Source organism: Oncorhynchus clarkii, unplaced genomic scaffold (assembly GCF_045791955.1).
Source record: "Oncorhynchus clarkii lewisi isolate Uvic-CL-2024 unplaced genomic scaffold, UVic_Ocla_1.0 unplaced_contig_8895_pilon_pilon, whole genome shotgun sequence".
Lineage (NCBI taxonomy): Eukaryota > Metazoa > Chordata > Actinopteri > Salmoniformes > Salmonidae > Oncorhynchus > Oncorhynchus clarkii.
Genome location: NW_027260951.1, coordinates 58517 through 76969, shown reverse-complemented (window position 1 = coordinate 76969; position 18453 = coordinate 58517). Strand labels below are relative to the sequence as shown.

Below are 18453 nucleotides of genomic sequence, written 5' to 3'. Positions count from 1 at the left end.
GAAGGATGGTTCATGGTGTGATAATGTCTATGTTGTGTTACCAGGACAGAGACAACAGTGTGTGGGAAGGATGGTTCATGGTGTGATAATGTCTACGTTGTGTTACCAGGACAGAGACAACAGTGTGTGTAGGAAGGATGGTTCATGGTGTGATAATGTCTATGTTGTGTTACCAGGACAGAGACAACAGTGTGTGGGAAGGATGGTTCATGGTGTGATAATGTCTACGTTGTGTTACCAGGACAGAGACAACAGTGTGTAGGAAGGATGGTTCATGGTGTGATAATGTCTACGTTGTGTTACCAGGACAGAGACAACAGTGTGTAGGAAGGATGGTTCATGGTGTGATAATGTCTATGTTGTGTTACCAGGACAGAGACAACAGTGTGTAGGAAGGATGGTTCATGGTGTGATAATGTCTATGTTGTGTTACCAGGGGAGAGGTCCAGCAGTGTGTGTAGGAAGGATGGTTCATGGTGTGATAATGTCTACGTTGTGTTACCAGGGGAGAGGTCCAGCAGTGGGTGTCATAAGGAGAAGGTGGTGATGGTGTGATAATGTAGACGTTGTGTTACCAGGGGAGAGGTCCAGCAGTGGGTGTCATAAGGAGAAGGTGGTGATGGTGGAGCGGCTGGGGTTTGCCACGGTAACCATGTTCGGCGAGGGCAGGTCCTGCAACGTGTTCTTTGGAGACGGGAGCGTCGTCACCGCCACCTGCGACGGAGCGTACCAAGTAAGAGAAACCGGGGGTGAATGTTACTAGTCCTTCCTCCATTCCTCCCGTTGTCTTCCCTCCTCCTCATAACGTGGAGAGCATCGGAGGAGAAGATCCACGCTTCCTTTCATGAGTCTAGCAAATGACTGTGTTCTGAGGTTCTATATTCATTCTGGGTGACTCTCCGTGTCCCCGTGTGCCCTCTAGGTGTACCCGTCCAGTGTAGGTCTGCTGTTCATCAACCAGGACGGTAGTTGTGTGTACACGTCAGACCCTGAACACAGCCCAACCCTGAGTCTGGCCAGCTGGAGTCCCAGAGAGCAGCCAGGCAGCTACAGGATGAACCACACCTCCACCTCAGACACACTGTGTGAGGTCACAGACCACCACGGGAACCTCTTCCAGGTGGGTCGGCTCTGTATGACACCCCTGTTCCCTTCTTATAGTCTGGTCCCAGATCTGTTTGTGTTGTCTTGCCATTTGGCTTGATGATGACCATAGGAGTTGGCAAGACAGCACAAACAGATCTGGGACCAGGGCATAAGGCGCTGACCATAACTTGAGCACTATATAAGGAATAGGGCGAGATTCCAGACAGTTTGTTTTCCCATCAGGCCAAGTGTTCAGAGGATTATCGTACGATACACTGAACTCTGCCAGCCGCGGGAATTTTCATTTTGGAAACTTGTTTGACAAAATGAATTAGGAAACATCACTGTAGGATTCCTAGGGCATGTGTAGGGCATGTGTAGTGCATGTGTAGGGCATGGTGGAGTTATAGTGACAGTGTATCAAATGGTGCTGTGTGGAGGTGATGAAGGATGGCCAGGCATCAGTGGAGATCTCTAGCCCTCTGGACAGCAGAGTGGAGGAGGAGGAGGAGGAGGAGGAGGAGGAGGGAGGACTGCCAGAAGAGAGAGAGCTGGCCAAGCATCCTATTGGACGTAAAGTCCACCTTCCCAGGTAGGCTTCAGTAACTCTGCTCCTCATCTGTACAGTGTGACTCCTTTTTCATTCCAATGTCCCCCAGTTAGGCACCTTTTAACCCTTCTAGTGTTCAAGCTGGGCTGAAGCATGATGGGTACTCTCTCATTCTCTATATCCATAATAAACTCCCAGGTTGTTCATGGCCCATGAGGACGGTTCAGGCACAGAGCTGCTGCACTCTCAGACAGTAGAGGAACGTTTGTATGAGGACTACTCTGACCCTGCTGTCGCCCTGCTTAAAGAACCCCTCCCAGACCTACAGGGTAGGATTCTGTTCATTACTCTACCTCCATAGACCTGTGTTCCTCCTGGTCTACCCATAGACACGTCTGTGGTCTCCTCCCTGACCTACAGGGTAGGATTCTGTTCATTACTCTACCTCCATAGACCTGTGTTCCTCCTGGTCTACCCATAGACACGTCTGTGGTCTCCTCCCTGACCTACAGGGTAGGATTCTGTTCATTACTCTACCTCCATAGACCTGTGTTTCCTCCTGGTCTACCCATAGACACGTCTGTGGTCTCCTCCCTGACCTACAGGGTAGGATTCTGTTCATTACTCTACCTCCATAGACCTGTGTTTCCTCCTGGTCTACCCATAGACACGTCTGTGGTCTCCTCCCTGACCTGCAGGGTAGGATTCTGTTCATTACTCTACCTCCATAGACCTGTGTTTCCTCCTGGTCTACCCATAGACACGTCTGTGGTCTCCTCCCTGACCTGCAGGGTAGGATTCTGTTCATTACTCTACCTCCATAGACCCGTGTTTCCTCCTGGTCTACCCATAGACACGTCTGTGGTCTCCTCCCTGTCCTGCAGGGTAGGATTCTGTCCATTACTCTACCTCCGTAGACCTGTGTTTCCTCCTGGTCTACCCATAGACACGTCTGTGGTCTCCTCCCTGTCCTGCAGGGTAGGATTCTGTCCATTACTCTACCTCCATAGACCTGTGTTTCCTCCTGGTCTACCCATAGACACGTCTGTGGTCTCCTCCCTGTCCTGCAGGGTAGGATTCTGTTCATTACTCTACCTCCATAGACCTGTGTTTCCTCCTGGTCTACCCATAGACACGTCTGTGGTCTCCTCCCTGACCTACAGGGTAGGATTCTGTTCATTACTCTACCTCCATAGACCTGTGTTTCCTCCTGGTCTACCCATAGACACGTCTGTGGTCTCCTCCCAGACTACAGGGTAGGATTCTGCTCATTACTCTACCTCCATAGACCTGTGTTTCCTCCTGGTCTACCCATAGACACGTCTGTGGTCTCCTCCCTGTCCTGCAGGTGTCCTGGGTATAGCGGTGCTGAGACCCTCTCGTCAGGACGTGTGGTCCAGATGGGTCATGCAGAAACAAAACAAGGACATCATCCCCACCAACCTCAAGTCCCGTCGCTGGGACAACTTCCCCTCAGTAGAGGTAGACTGAGAAAATCTAAGAGAAAATGCAGTTGAAATAGACGCATAATGTATTAGCAAATCATGCTAGTTTTCACGTACACTTGAATTTAAGGTCATTTATACATGGTCAAAACACACTTTAGTCATAGGGTTTGATGATACCTTAAAATGTAAATAAATAAATAAATCTACTTTATCCCCTAAAAACATTCTTTAAACATCTACTGTAACCCCGCCCCAGAGGAAGACTCCAGGTCCTCTGTTCGGGACCACCTTGGGCCGGGGTCTGACCCTGAGAGAGAAGCCTGTTTCTGAGGCCTGCAGGCCCGTGCTGAGCTGTCCGGATACCCTGGAGGTCCGACAGCTGCTCCAGTACCAGCCAGTCAGCAGACAGCTCCGCAGGACTCTGGAGACTCGCCTCAAGGTGCAGCTCTGCAGCTCATCTCACTGTCCTGTGTGTATTCTACAAGGCAGTCTCCATTACAGCAGCCTTAACCCAGTGTACCAGCAGATACAGTCCCATGTCTGGCCATAATAATAATCAGCATTTGGTGGGGGATTATATTTGTCCTTTTTCACACATGTACCAGTGTGTATTATACACATGTGAATTGGAGATCTGTTTTGTTGCATATCCCAACTCCCCCTGAGACAATTAGGGTTAAGTGCCTTACTCAAGAGCACAGCGGCAGTTTTTTGTCACCTTGTCAGCTCAGGGATTCGAACCAGAGACCTTTCAGTAACTGACCCAATGCACTAACTGCTAGGCTACCTTAATATAGATGTTCTATCATAACATGCATGTGTTTGGTATGCGGTGTAATCTGTATGTCAACATGTGGTCCTCCTCCTCCTGTACCTGGTCCTCCTCCTGTACCTGGTCCTCCTCCTGTACCTGGTCCTCCTCCTATACCTGGTCCTGTGTCAACATGTGGTCCTCCTCCTGTACCTGGTCATCCTCCTGTACCTGGTCCTCCTCCTCTACCTGGTCCTGCCTCAACATGTGGTCCTCCTCCTGTACCTGGTCCTCCTCCTGTACCTGGTTCTCCTCCTGTACCTGGTCCTGTCTCAACATGTGGTCCTCCTCCTCCTGTACCTGGTCCTCCTCCTGTACCTGGTTCTCCTCCTGTACCTGGTCCTCCTCCTGTACCTGGTCCTGTCTCAACATGTGGTCCTCCTCCTCCTGTACCTGGTTCTCCTCCTGTACCTGGGCCTCCTCCTGTACCTGGACCTGTCTCAACATGTGGTCCTCCTCCTCCTGTACCTGGTTCTCCTCCTGTACCTGTCTCAACATCTTGTCCTCCTCCTGTACCTGGTTCTCCTCCTGTACCTGGTCCTCCTCCTGTACCTGGTATTGTAGGAGTACATGGAGCAGGTTATCCAGAGAGAGAACCTGACAGAGAAGATGCAGCTGAATGACCCTCGTACTGAGGAGGAGAAGATCCACGCTGCTGACCTGCTCAAACTGGTCCTGGTCAGTCAGTACACACACACACACACACACACACACACACACTGTTACTCAGGTGCTGTAGTATTCTGTTACTCAGGTGCTGTAGTATTATGTTACTCAGGTGCCGTAGTGTTCTGTTACTCAGGTGCCGTAGTGTTCTGTTACTCAGGTGCCGTAGTGTTCTGTTACTCAGGTGCTGTAGTGTTCTGTTACTCATGTGCTGTAGTATTCTGTTACTCAGGTGCCGTAGTATTCTTTTACTCAGGTGCTGTAGTATTATGTTACTCAGGTGCCGTAGTATTCTGTTACTCAGGTGCTGTAGTATTCTGTTACTCAGGTGCCGTAGTGTTCTGTTACTCAGGTGCTGTAGTGTTCTGTTACTCAGGTGCTGTAGTGTTCTGTTACTCAGGTGCTGTAGTATTATGTTACTCAGGTGCCATAGTGTTCTGTTTCTCAGGTGCTGTAGTGTTCTGTTACTCAGGTGCTGTAGTGTTCTGTTACTCAGGTGCTGTAGTATTGTGTTACTCAGGTGCTGTAGTATTGTGTTACTCGGGTGCTGTCGTGTTCTGTTACTCGGGTGCTGTCGTGTTCTGTTACTCGGGTGCTGTCGTGTTCTGTTACTCGGGTGCTGTCGTGTTCTGTTACTCGGGTGCTGTCGTGTTCTGTTACTCGGGTGCTGTCGTGTTCTGTTACTCAGGTGCTGTAGTATTCTGTTACTCAGGTGTTGTAGTATTGTGTGACACCATGTGCATTTCTTCCTCCTCAGTCACTTCCAGAGTCAGAGCACCCCACTATAGAGAACAGAATCTGCCCCGGTGAGTCCTTCATTTTGGCCTGGCACTTTTATGGGGCTTGGAGATTATTTCCTAACTGTAGCAATGAATTGGATAAGGGAAAAGGAATGGTGAGTTGAATAGGGAGTGTTTGTGTTTGTTCCACCTCAGTGGATGCAGCCACCCTGTACATCCAGGCAGTGAAGACTCCAGCCCTGCAGACTGAGGCCTCGCTCTCAGAGAAACACACAGACAGGTGAGTCAGAACTAGCCTGGTCCTAGATCAGTATCCTAACTAGCCTGGTCCTAGATCAGTATCATAACTAGCCTGGTCCTAGATCAGTATCATAACTAGCCTGGTCCTAGATCAGTATCATACCTAGCCTGGTCCTAGATCAGTATCATAACTAACCTGGTCCTAGATCAGTATCATAACTAGCCTGGTCTTAGATCAGTATCATAACTAGCCTGGTCCTAGATCAGTATCATAACTAACCTGGTCCTAGATCAGTATCATAACTAACCTGGTCCTAGATCAGTATCATAACTAGCCTGGTCCTAGGTCAGTATCATAACTACATCTGTATCATAACTAACCTGGTCCTAGATCAGTATCATAACTAGCCTGGTCCTAGATCTGTATCATAACTAGCCTGGTCCTAGGTCAGTATCATAACTAGCTTGGTCCTAGATCAGTATCATAACTAGATCTGTATCATAACTAACCTGGTCCTATATCAGTATCATAACTAACCTGGTCCTAGATCAGTATTATAACTAACCTGGTCCTAGATCAGTATCCTAAGTAGCCTGGTCCTAGATCAGTATCCTAAGTAGATCAGTATCATAACTAACCAGGTCTTAGATCAGTATCATAACTAGCCTGGTCCTAGATCAGTATCATAACTAGCCTGGTCCTAGATCAGTATCATAACTAACCTGGTCCTAGATCAGTATTATAACTAGATCAGTATCATAACTAGCCTGGTCTTAGATCAGTATCATAACTAACCAGACCTTAGATCTGTAGGACATATTTCTCATGCGTCTCTGATTAGTAGCTATCTTATTTTCCCTGTGCTAATGGGTTTAGTTAAACTATGAACACAAATATCGACAGCTTTGAACCTTTTCCATTATCTTCTCATCATATTACAATCTCCTGTTTTACAGCTTCAGCGAAGAGGCACAGGATATTATGTGGAAGAGCAGGATAGAGCAACACAGGTAACTATGTGGAAGAGCAGGATAGAGCAACACAGGTAACTATGTGGAAGAGCAGGATAGAGCAACACAGGTAACTATGTGGAAGAGCAGGATAGAGCAACACAGGAAACTATGTGGAAGAGCAGGATAGAGCAACACAGGTAACTATGTGGAAGAGCAGGATAGAGCAACACAGGAAACTATGTGGAAGAGCAGGATAGAGCAACACAGGTAACTATGTGGAAGAGCAGGATAGAGCAACACAGGTAACTATGTGGAAGAGCAGGATAGAGCAACACAGGTAACTATGTGGAAGAGCAGGATAGAGCAACACAGGAAACTAACTAACTGCTCTGTATTATAGAGCTGACATAGTGGACATTCACATCTTTTCCCAGCTATTAATGAATGTTTTAATGTTGCTGTACTGTTCAGACAGGAGCTGGACCAGGAGAAGATTTACAGAGCGGCTCTAAGGAACAGAATCATTCCTCCTTATTTCCACTCAGAGAAAGGAGCAGGTTTCGAGTACTCGGAGGTGACAGCTTTCTCATCAATGGATTGTAATTCAGCACAGCTACGTAATGCCTGTTAACAGTTCCATTGGATTCATTAATACACATCCATTGTCCCACAGCCCAGCCAGTCAATTTATAAACTTCATCTCAACTGGAAAAAAGCGTCTAGACAATATTTCCCAATGCTACTAGCCTAGCGTTTGGTTTGGTACAGAGGTGGTTAATATAAGACAATATTTCCCAATGCTACTAGCCTAGCGTTTGGTTTGGTACAGAGGTAGTTAATATAAGACAATATTTCCCAATGCTACTAGCCTAGCGTTTGGTTTGGTACAGAGGTTAATATTAGCTTCACTGTGTGCCTCTCCAACCTGTGCAACATATTGCAGATTGTATTCAGTTCAGCTACTGTACGTATATAAAACAACTATCTGGGTTTCCCCGTCAGGTCCCTGATATGAGATCTCTGTCTCAGGACCTTCCTCCATTCCCCAACACTCCCAACTCCCAGAACTACCTCAGAGATGCCCCTCGGGAGACAGGTTAAAGCTAGGCTACATTTAAAACAATACTAATGATATATGGATGATACAGTATTGTATTGTTTTATCCTTCATTAAGAAAGTGACCCTGTTTTGCATGTTATTTGTTATTGTGTGTATTCTTGAAGCAGCCCAGCGACCTTTGAACCCCACGCCCTCTCACGCAGCAGGAAGTGATGCTCTGCCTAGGAGACCCACCAACCCCACCCCTCAAACTGCAGGTCTGCTCAGTACACGATTTAGACGTGGGGTAGTGTTAGGGTAAGAGTGGCGACAGCTGGTCTTACTGGGGTTTGAGTCATAACGAAAAAGACATTACAGACAAATGACTTATCAATTTAAAAACCTTAGTGTGTGTGTGTGTGTGTGGTGTGTGTGTGTGTGTGTCTATCAGTTACACATACATGTCAGTACATAAACACAACAAGTATGTATGTACTGCGGCGTTGTGCTTTGAAAAGACCCCTGGTGGTATATCTGGTAGGCAGGGTTCGCACAAGGTGCTTGAATTTGTTCTGGACCTGGGGACTTTGAAAAGACCCCTGGTGGTATATCTGGTAGGCAGGGTTCGCACAAGGTGCTTGAATTTGTTCTGGACCTGGGGACTTTGAAAAGACCCCTGGTGGCATGTCTGGTAGGCAGGGTTTGCACAAGGGGCTTGAATTTGTTCTGAACCTGGGGACTTTGAAAAGACCCCTGGTGGCATGTCTGGTAGGCAGGGTTCGCACCAGGTGCTTGAATTTGGCACTCTGAAATTCAAGTACTGGAATACCTTGAAAATCAGACATTTACTCAAGTTGGTAGTTGAAAAGTTGTCCCACCTAGCCATCGTAAGATGAATGCACTTACTGTAAGTGGCTCTGGAGAAGAGCGTCTGCTGAATGACTAACCGACAAAGAGAATTCTATTTGGTCAAACACCATTTTCCCAACAGTTTGCAGACACCTACTGTATATAAATCAGTCATCATGGTCTTGTATCTGTTACTGTGTTACTGATCTGTGTGTGTTCTCCTGTAGGGGACAGCTCTCATGGTGTCTCTACAGTGAAGCAGCAGCATGGTGGTGGGATTGGGCCTGGCAGTACCCAGGTGGACGTGGCAGGGAACCCACGCAGACACAGAGTCAAGCTGCCAGCCTCCATCCTCAGCTCCAAACCCTTCAGCGTGCCCAACCAGCAGGTAACACACACACACACACACACACACACACACACACACACACTGTGACGTACATACATATACACACACACACACACACACACACACACACACACACACACACACACACTGCACACACTGTGACGTACATACATATACACACACACATACACACGCGCACAGGTGCACACACACGGGTGCACACACTAGTGTTCCTCACCCACCCAGTGAGAGGTGCATATGTCGATTGAGAAAATGTTTGTGACTGTAGGTGTGAATGTTGTAAATTGATGGGAGTGTGGGCTGGGGGACATATGGGGAGTGTGGGCTGGGGGACATATGGGGAGTGTGTGACTGTAGGTGTGAATGTTGTGAATTGATGGGAGTGTGGGCTGGGGGACATATGGGGAGTGTGTGACTGTAGGTGTGAATGTTGTGAATTGATGGGAGTGTGGGCTGGGGGACATATGGGGAGTGTGTGACTGTAGGTGTGAATGTTGTGAATTGGTGGGAGTGTGGGCTGGGGGACATATGGGGAGTGTGTGACTGGGGCCTAGATATAATCTGTATCATGGAAGATCTGAGCTCTAGCGCCATGTGACTGTAGGTGTGAATGTTGTGATATAATCTGTATCATGGAAGATCTGAGCTCTAGCGCCATGTGACTGTAGGTGTGAATGTTGTGATATAATCTGTATCATGGAAGATCTGAGCTCTAGCGCCATTTGACTGTAGGTGTGAATGTTGTGATATAATCTGTATCATGGAAGATCTGAGCTCTAGCGCCATGTGACTGTAGGTGTGAATGTTGTGATATAATCTGTATCATGGAAGATCTGAGCTCTAGCGCCATGTGACTGTAGGTGTGAATGTTGTGATATAATCTGTATCATGGAAGATCTGAGCTCTAGCGCCATGTGACTGTAGGTGTGAATGTTGTGATATAATCTGTATCATGGAAGATCTGAGCTCTAGCGCCATGTGACTGTAGGTGTGAATGTTGTGATATAATCTGTATCATGGAAGATCTGAGCTCTAGCGCCATGTGACTGTAGGTGTGAATGTTGTGATATAATCTGTATCATGGAAGATCTGAGCTCTAGCGCCATGTGACTGTAGGTGTGAATGTTGTGATATAATCTGTATCATGGAAGATCTGAGCTCTAGCGCCATGTGACTGTAGGTGTGAATGTTGTGATATAATCTGTATCATGGAAGATCTGAGCTCTAGCGCCATGTGACTGTAGGTGTGAATGTTGTGATATAATCTGTATCATGGAAGATCTGAGCTCTAGCGCCATTTGACTGTAGGTGTGAATGTTGTGATATAATCTGTATCATGGAAGATCTGAGCTCTAGCGCCATGTGACTGTAGGTGTGAATGTTGTGATATAATCTGTATCATGGAAGATCTGAGCTCTAGCGCCATGTGACTGTAGGTGTGAATGTTGTGATATAATCTGTATCATGGAAGATCTGAGCTCTAGCGCCATTTGACTGTAGGTGTGAATGTTGTGATATAATCTGTATCATGGAAGATCTGAGCTCTAGCGCCATGTGACTGTAGGTGTGAATGTTGTGATATAATCTGTATCATGGAAGATCTGAGCTCTAGCGCCATTTGACTGTAGGTGTGAATGTTGTGATATAATCTGTATCATGGAAGATCTGAGCTCTAGCGCCATGTGACTGTAGGTGTGAATGTTGTGATATAATCTGTATCATGGAAGATCTGAGCTCTAGCGCCATGTGACTGTAGGTGTGAATGTTGTGATATAATCTGTATCATGGAAGATCTGAGCTCTAGCGCCATTTGACTGTAGGTGTGAATGTTGTGATATAATCTGTATCATGGAAGATCTGAGCTCTAGCGCCATTTGACTGTAGGTGTGAATGTTGTGATATAATCTGTATCATGGAAGATCTGAGCTCTAGCGCCATTTGACTGTAGGTGTGAATGTTGTGATATAATCTGTATCATGGAAGATCTGAGCTCTAGCGCCATTTGACTGTAGGTGTGAATGTTGTGATATAATCTGTATCATGGAAGATCTGAGCTCTAGCGCCATGTGACTGTAGGTGTGAATGTTGTGATATAATCTGTATCATGGAAGATCTGAGCTCTAGCGCCATGTGACTGTAGGTGTGAATGTTGTGATATAATCTGTATCATGGAAGATCTGAGCTCTAGCGCCATTTGACTGTAGGTGTGAATGTTGTGATATAATCTGTATCATGGAAGATCTGAGCTCTAGCGCCATGTGACTGTAGGTGTGAATGTTGTGATATAATCTGTATCATGGAAGATCTGAGCTCTAGCGCCATGTGACTGTAGGTGTGAATGTTGTGATATAATCTGTATCATGGAAGATCTGAGCTCTAGCGCCATGTGACTGTAGGTGTGAATGTTGTGATATAATCTGTATCATGGAAGATCTGAGCTCTAGCGCCATGTGACTGTAGGTGTGAATGTTGTGATATAATCTGTATCATGGAAGATCTGAGCTCTAGCGCCATGTGACTGTAGGTGTGAATGTTGTGATATAATCTGTATCATGGAAGATCTGAGCTCTAGCGCCATGTGACTGTAGATGTGAATGTTGTGATATAATCTGTATCATGGAAGATCTGAGCTCTAGCGCCATTTGACTGTAGGTGTGAATGTTGTGATATAATCTGTATCATGGAAGATCTGAGCTCTAGCGCCATTTGACTGTAGGTGTGAATGTTGTGATATAATCTGTATCATGGAAGATCTGAGCTCTAGCGCCATGTGACTGTAGGTGTGAATGTTGTGATATAATCTGTATCATGGAAGATCTGAGCTCTAGCGCCATGTGACTGTAGGTGTGAATGTTGTGATATAATCTGTATCATGGAAGATCTGAGCTCTAGCGCCATTTGACTGTAGGTGTGAATGTTGTGATATAATCTGTATCATGGAAGATCTGAGCTCTAGCGCCATTTGACTGTAGGTGTGAATGTTGTGATATAATCTGTATCATGGAAGATCTGAGCTCTAGCGCCATTTGACTGTAGGTGTGAATGTTGTGATATAATCTGTATCATGGAAGATCTGAGCTCTAGCGCCATGTGACTGTAGGTGTGAATGTTGTGATATAATCTGTATCATGGAAGATCTGAGCTCTAGCGCCATGTGACTGTAGGTGTGAATGTTGTGATATAATCTGTATCATGGAAGATCTGAGCTCTAGCGCCATGTGACTGTAGGTGTGAATGTTGTGATATAATCTGTATCATGGAAGATCTGAGCTCTAGCGCCATGTGACTGTAGGTGTGAATGTTGTGATATAATCTGTATCATGGAAGATCTGAGCTCTAGCGCCATTTGACTGTAGGTGTGAATGTTGTGATATAATCTGTATCATGGAAGATCTGAGCTCTAGCGCCATGTGACTGTAGGTGTGAATGTTGTGATATAATCTGTATCATGGAAGATCTGAGCTCTAGCGCCATGTGACTGTAGGTGTGAATGTTGTGATATAATCTGTATCATGGAAGATCTGAGCTCTAGCGCCATTTGACTGTAGGTGTGAATGTTGTGATATAATCTGTATCATGGAAGATCTGAGCTCTAGCGCCATGTGAAATGTAAAGGGCAAAATGTTCCCACATTCACGGGAAACGCTGCATATGGAAATGACCTTTCAGATTTCAGTGGCGCTATAACGTGGATCTTTCACGATATGGATTTAATGTAGCCCCGGGTCATCTAGACGCCACAAGACAGTGTTATCCTGCTGAGCTAAAGCCTAGGCTGTAGCCCAGGGAGCTAACACGAGTCTTCTGGTCCAAGGTGAATACACTGAACCACGTCAGTTAACACTAATGTATCTCTCCTGCCTGTCAGTTCAATAAGGCGCAGCTTACTGAGCTAGAGCCCAGGCATTACCACGGGGACCTAACACGAGTCTGGCTCTCAGTTCCTGTGTGTAGAGGAGCCGGTGAGGAGGAAGGTGAAGACTGTGTCTGTGACGGGGGGGCAGCAGCTCGCCACACGGGGGTTTGAGCTCCTCCCAGCAGAGGTCCAGTTTGGGACCCTAAAGGAGGGCTGCAGCTACAGCGTCCCGGTGCTCATGAAGAACGTGGGCTTCCACACCTGCAGGTCAGACCAGACACATAGATATACATCCATGAACAATTAGTATGGCTGTTGGTGGACATGTCTGTCAAGGATGGTGGTGCAGTGAAAATGACAAGGTTCAAGGTCTTGGTCGTCAGGGTGTGTTCTCCTCTGTCTATGTTCTGGTGGGTTCAGCGACTGTTCTGTGTTGTTGTACTTTAGGTTCAGTGTGAAACAGCCGTCCCCTGGTACTGGAATCAGAGTCATCTACACCCCTGGACCTGTGAGTTCTACTGAGCAGAGTGATAGTTACCGTAGTCAGCTTGATTCAATTACACAAACTGAACATTTCCCATTGTTTTCTTTGAGGATGTTTTAGATTCATACATCTTACTTCACTTCCTGATATGACTAAATTGACCCCTGACCTTTGTTGCAGGTGGCTGCTGGGATGAAGACTGAGCTTCAGGTGGAGCTGAATGCCATGACTATAGGTCTGGAGGAGTCTGCAGAGGGAGAGGTCTACATCTCACACCACATCCACATCAAGACTGAGACTGAGATCTTCTACCTGCCCGTCTTAGCTAATATCCTTCTCAAATGGCTTTTAGTCACACTTTATTTGCATAGTCCCCTTCGGATAACAATATTTACTAGAGTTGGTCGCCTCAGTGATGTTTTCATTGTGCAGTGAGAGATCTTACACTAGTACGCAGGTATGGTTATAGAATAGCACAAGTGAGGACATGATTGTTTTTTTACAGAGTTAATGGCGAAGGTCAAAGTTTCTCTCAGTGAAAGCAGCGATGGTCTCTGTTGTCCCCTCCTTAACGAGTGGTCTCACCCATCCTCCCCGAGCGTCTGTATGACACCAGGACCAAGGATCATACCAACGGGCTCCAGACAGGGGTATCCAAGGTCCGCCTCATCTCCTCCACCCCCTCAGTCAGACGTGGAGTGGTCCTCCCTCGCAGACCTCTTCTCTCCAGCACCGGTTAGTGATTTACAGTATCTGAACACTGGAACTAATCACTCTCTAGAATGCCCAATCAGAAACCAGTATTCAACAATGCCATGGTATAAGAACATTAAGTAATGTCTAACGGATGCCAAGTGTTTTACATTCACTCCCCACTGAAACGTGATCTTTTCCTTCCCACTTCCAGGTGAAATTGAATCAGACGGATTGAGACGACTTATATAAAACAACTTTCACTGTGCTTTGGGGTTTTGGTCACATGTTGCCGTTGTTCAATAGAATACATCTTAGGAATAAAGAACAGTGATATAACACATTCCTTGTTTTTCCTGTGAGTGAGGTGGTGTGTGTGTGACGGTCTGTGAGTGAGGTGGTGTGTGTGTGACGGTCTTTGAGTGAGGTGGTGTGTGTGTGTGACGGTCTGTGAGTGAGGTGGTGTGTGTGTGTGACGGTCTGTGAGTGAGGTGGTGTGTGTGTGTGACGGTCTGTGATTGAGGTGGTGTGTGTGTGACGGTCTGTGAGTGAGGTGGTGTGTGTGTGTGTGACGGCCTGTGAGTGAGGTGGTGTGTGTGTGTGACAGTCTGTGAGTGAGGTGGTGTGTGTGTGACGGTCTGTGAGTGAGGTGGTGTGTGTGTGTGACGGTCTGTGAGTGAGGTGGTGTGTGTGTGTGTGACGGCCTGTGAGTGAGGTGGTGTGTGTGTGTGACAGTCTGTGAGTGAGGTGGTGTGTGTGTGACGGTCTGTGAGTGAGGTGGTGTGTGTGTGTGACGGTCTGTGAGTGAGGTGGTGTGTGTGTGTGTGACGGTCTGTGAGTGAGGTGGTGTGTGTGTGTGACAGTCTGTGAGTGAGGTGGTGTGTGTGTGTGACGGTCTGTGAGTGAGGTGGTGTGTGTGTGTGTGACGGTCTGTGAGTGAGGTGGTGTGTGTGTGTGTGACGGTCTGTGAGTGAGGTGGTGTGTGTGTGTGACGGTCTGTGAGTGAGGTGGTGTGTGTGTGTGACGGTCTGTGAGTGAGGTGGTGTGTGTGTGTGTGTGTGACGGTCTGTGAGTGAGGTGGTGTGTGTGTGACGGTCTGTGAGTGAGGTGGTGTGTGTGTGTGTGACGGTCTGTGAGTGAGGTGGTGTGTGTGTGTGACGGTCTGTGAGTGAGGTGGTGTGTGTGTGACGGTCTGTGAGTGAGGTGGTGTGTGACGGTCTGTGAGTGAGGTGGTGTGTGTGTGTGTGACGGTCAGTGAGTGAGGTGGTGTGTGTGAGTGAGTGAGGTGGTGTGTGTGAGTGAGTGAGGTGGTGTGTGTGAGTGTGTGTGAGGTGGTGTGTGAGTGAGGTGGTGTGTGAGTGTGTGTGTGTGTGTGAGTGAGGTGGTGTGTGAGGTGGTGTGTGTGTGTTTAGAGAAAGACAAGGACGGAGCTCAAGTCAACATCACCGCTTTATTGATAGACACAGTAAAGCATGTTATTATACAGTAGTAAGGCATATATTTGGTGGGATTTGATATGTTGTGAAACAAATGAGTCATTAAAAAGATGGACAATACAACTCCAGGGTTAGAAATGAACGATGCAGTGGATTAATGAATCACTATCTTTGATCATGCTGCTATAAACATGGTGCAAAAACGAAACAAAAAGGTGTTGTCATGAAACTATAATAATCCTGAAGAATACCTTCAATTGTTTGGGTTTTAAATCAACATGGGAATACTGAATCGACTGTGATCTCACACTGATAACGCCCCCACACCAGGCAATTCCATAAAGGAACACACAAATACAACAAAACAAATGCATTATCACACAGGAGATCAACTCTAGTCTGTCCAGGATGGAGAACAGTAGTGCACCCTGGTCCAGTTTCCTTAAACATGTCTGACATGTCATTTCTCTGTCTTAATGAACCGCTGAGGACACTACAGTGTATGTATCTGAACACATTCAGATTGGAGGGACTCGTTCCATTTCAGAACATGGATGGATTCTTTAAGATGGCATCCAGCTACACTGAGGACACTACAGTGTATGTATCTGGAGGGACTCGTTCCATTTCAGAACATGGATGGGTTCTTTAAGATGGCATCCAACTGCAGTAGAATATTTTCTGCACCTTCCTAGGAAGGATCAGAATGAAAAAGAATGTGAAAGTTGGGTTTTGACCAATTAAAATGAGGTAGAGCTTGCATTACTGGGGGTTCTAGAATCATACACTTGTATCTTAAAACACTCCCAATCACACTAGGAGAGAACTCAAATCAATAAAATAATCTCAGGATTACAAACAGCTGAAATGTCACACTGTACTGTAGCTCTATTTTAAATGGTATTAAATCTAAATTAAATTCCATAATCCTACAAAACCACTATGAATAGGTATTAAAACAACACTGTTACTTTCTTTCTGTCTGTGTTAAAGGCCCAATCCTTCATTTGAAAAACAACAATAACGGCTGTTAATATCCCAGATTGGACCTTTCAGTCTGTGCTCTATGGCTCCTCGTGGTAGATTCAACACATAGGAGTGGACCAGAGGTGCGGTGAACGAGGCAAAGGGCATAGTATCATATTATGATCATCAAACAGACACTACTAAAGAAAAAGATGACCTATGACCTATGGATGGATGGATGGTTTGATAAACAACAAGAGGTGCATCAGCCCAAAGCAAAAGCTATAATGCAATGTGGAAAATAGATTACCTTCACACACACACACGTCACACACACACACGTCACACACATCCTTGCGTACCAAGACACACACAAACGTGCATACACACACACAGTCAGTCTCTCTACGCTGAAAGGGTACAGGACGACTGCATTGCCTTTACAGTATATCATCTGTTGTTGTTATAATAAACATAGTTTTGTAATATAAAGCACCCTTATGTTTACAATCTTTCTTTTTGATACAGATGTTGTGAAATGCTCCATACAAAGAAATGGAAATACGTTCACCAGATTTACATACTTTTTCTTTCTCTTATTTTTATTATACAATTGCATAGAAGTTTAAAAACCTGCCTTTTTGTTAATAAAACAATTTTCGATACTTTTAAGAAACGACTGAAATCTACAAGTTTTGTAATGCTGATCCTTCACAAAAATATATGTATATTTCTCTTTGTAAACGTGTCCGATCCAGTTGTTTTGACTAGAAAAGCATGCGGGGGAGGGGGTTGGTTGGGGAGTGGGTAAGGGGCGGGCCCTCGTCTTCCGCTACTCGCCACTCTGTTCGTCCGTCATCACGTTGACCAATGACTCCATGGCTCGACCCAGGTCGTCTGCCATGTGGAACAGACTGCCTACACTCAGTCCTGGAGACGAGGGACAGAAGGAACCGTCAGACAGACAGACACACACTCTCACCCAAATATTAAACACTCATGAATGCATATCTTAAAATACTAAAGTCAACAATCCCACCCCACCCCCTCAAACAAACACAAAATACACCAAGAAATATGAGAGAGAGGAATAGGGAAGAGGAATGAAATAGAGAGAGGAGAGAAGAGGAGGGAGAACTGGCCAGGAGAGGAGGGTACAGTAGACGGGGCTGGTGACCCCACTGACCTCTCAATGGTTTCCCCTTCGTCCTCCTGGGTCCCAGAAACAGAACAGGGAAGAAGGAAATAAAGAGAAAGGAGGGAACAATCAGAGGACTGAGAGGAAAAGGGTCCATGTACTTCAAGAGGTCAGTCAAAGTGTAGAATTAATAACAGTGCTCAAGATATGCCACTGAGGCTGATCCTACTGGTTAGATCAATAGGAGAATGACACTCCTGGACTGTAGGTCTAACATGAGGTGATTTGTGCATCTATGGAAATTGCTTGAGTGAGTAGGATGTCCGTGTGTGTGCGTGTTTATGTGTGTGTCTGTGTGTGTGTGCGTGTGCGTCCTACCTTGGCTGTGGGGGAAGGAGTTGTTTAGCTGCTCCATCACCTCCTCTAGCCCCAATGCATCTTGGGACGGACTCGACAGCTCATCGTCACCTACAGCAAAGAAAATGATTCCAACCAGTCGTCTTCAGGTTAGTACAAAGACTTCATAGGAAACTTGTTTTTAAAACCAGTACAGCGTCAACCGGACCAGAGTGTCCCAACATATGACCTAACACTGTAACAACCAGTCTGGTCCACTGGGCTCATAGCTGGTGATGTTGTGCTGAGTGGAGTTACAGTCTCACCCATGGTCTCTGTAGTCTGGCTGCCTGCTACACGCATCAGAGGCAGACTGGTGTCAGAGCGCTGGGACGAGGTGGAGGGAGAGGACAGGGCTGTACCGTTCACCTTGGAGTCAGTCTGGAGACAGACACAGGCATTATCCCACACACTCATCAGTCTGGAGACAGACACAGGCATTATCCCACACACTCATCAGTCTGGAGACAGACACAGGCATTATCCCACACACTCATCAGTCTGGAGACAGACACAGGCATGATCCCACACACTCATCAGTCTGAAGACAGACACAGGCATTATCCCACACACTCATCAGTCTGGAGACAGACAGGCATTATCCCACACACTCATCAGTCTGGAGACAGACAGGCATTATCCCACACACTCATCAGTCTGGAGACAGACACAGGCATGATCCCACACACTCATCAGTCTGGAGACAGACAGGCATGATCCCACACACTCAT

At 46.4% G+C, this 18453-nt stretch overlaps 2 protein-coding genes across 8 annotated transcripts in view; one reads left to right on the top strand and one right to left on the bottom strand.

Moving 5' to 3' along the window:
* Positions 1-14061, top strand: part of LOC139402498 (sperm-associated antigen 17-like) — a 44642-nt gene extending 30581 nt beyond the window's left edge. Inside the window, 20 exon segments of the mRNA XM_071146474.1 lie at positions 579-733; positions 923-1120; positions 1527-1678; positions 1835-1965; positions 2985-3118; positions 3341-3523; positions 4460-4573; positions 5319-5367; positions 5497-5581; positions 6499-6552; positions 6648-6692; positions 6967-7069; positions 7498-7597; positions 7723-7812; positions 8611-8771; positions 12695-12876; positions 13057-13117; positions 13274-13421; positions 13679-13828; positions 14001-14061. Of these exon segments, the coding sequence (XP_071002575.1) occupies positions 579-733; positions 923-1120; positions 1527-1678; positions 1835-1965; positions 2985-3118; positions 3341-3523; positions 4460-4573; positions 5319-5367; positions 5497-5581; positions 6499-6552; positions 6648-6692; positions 6967-7069; positions 7498-7597; positions 7723-7812; positions 8611-8771; positions 12695-12876; positions 13057-13117; positions 13274-13421; positions 13679-13828; positions 14001-14038 (2333 nt within the window). The 3' untranslated portion in view covers positions 14039-14061.
* Positions 14062-15217: 1156 nt separating this feature from the next.
* LOC139402500 (dystrophin-like) overlaps positions 15218-18453 on the bottom strand; it is a 60738-nt gene continuing 57502 nt past the window's right edge. For 5 of the 7 annotated variants that reach the window (XM_071146484.1, XM_071146478.1, XM_071146480.1 and 2 more), the window contains 3 exons: positions 17989-18103; positions 17705-17794; positions 15218-17118 (listed from right to left, as the gene is read on the bottom strand). In XM_071146484.1, coding sequence (XP_071002585.1) covers positions 17021-17118; positions 17705-17794; positions 17989-18103 — 303 coding nt within the window. In that variant the 3' untranslated portion in view covers positions 15218-17020. Of the gene's footprint in view, positions 17119-17374; positions 17401-17704; positions 17795-17988; positions 18104-18453 lie in introns of all 7 variants that reach the window. The other 2 variants (XM_071146481.1, XM_071146479.1) reach the window with 1 other exon arrangement.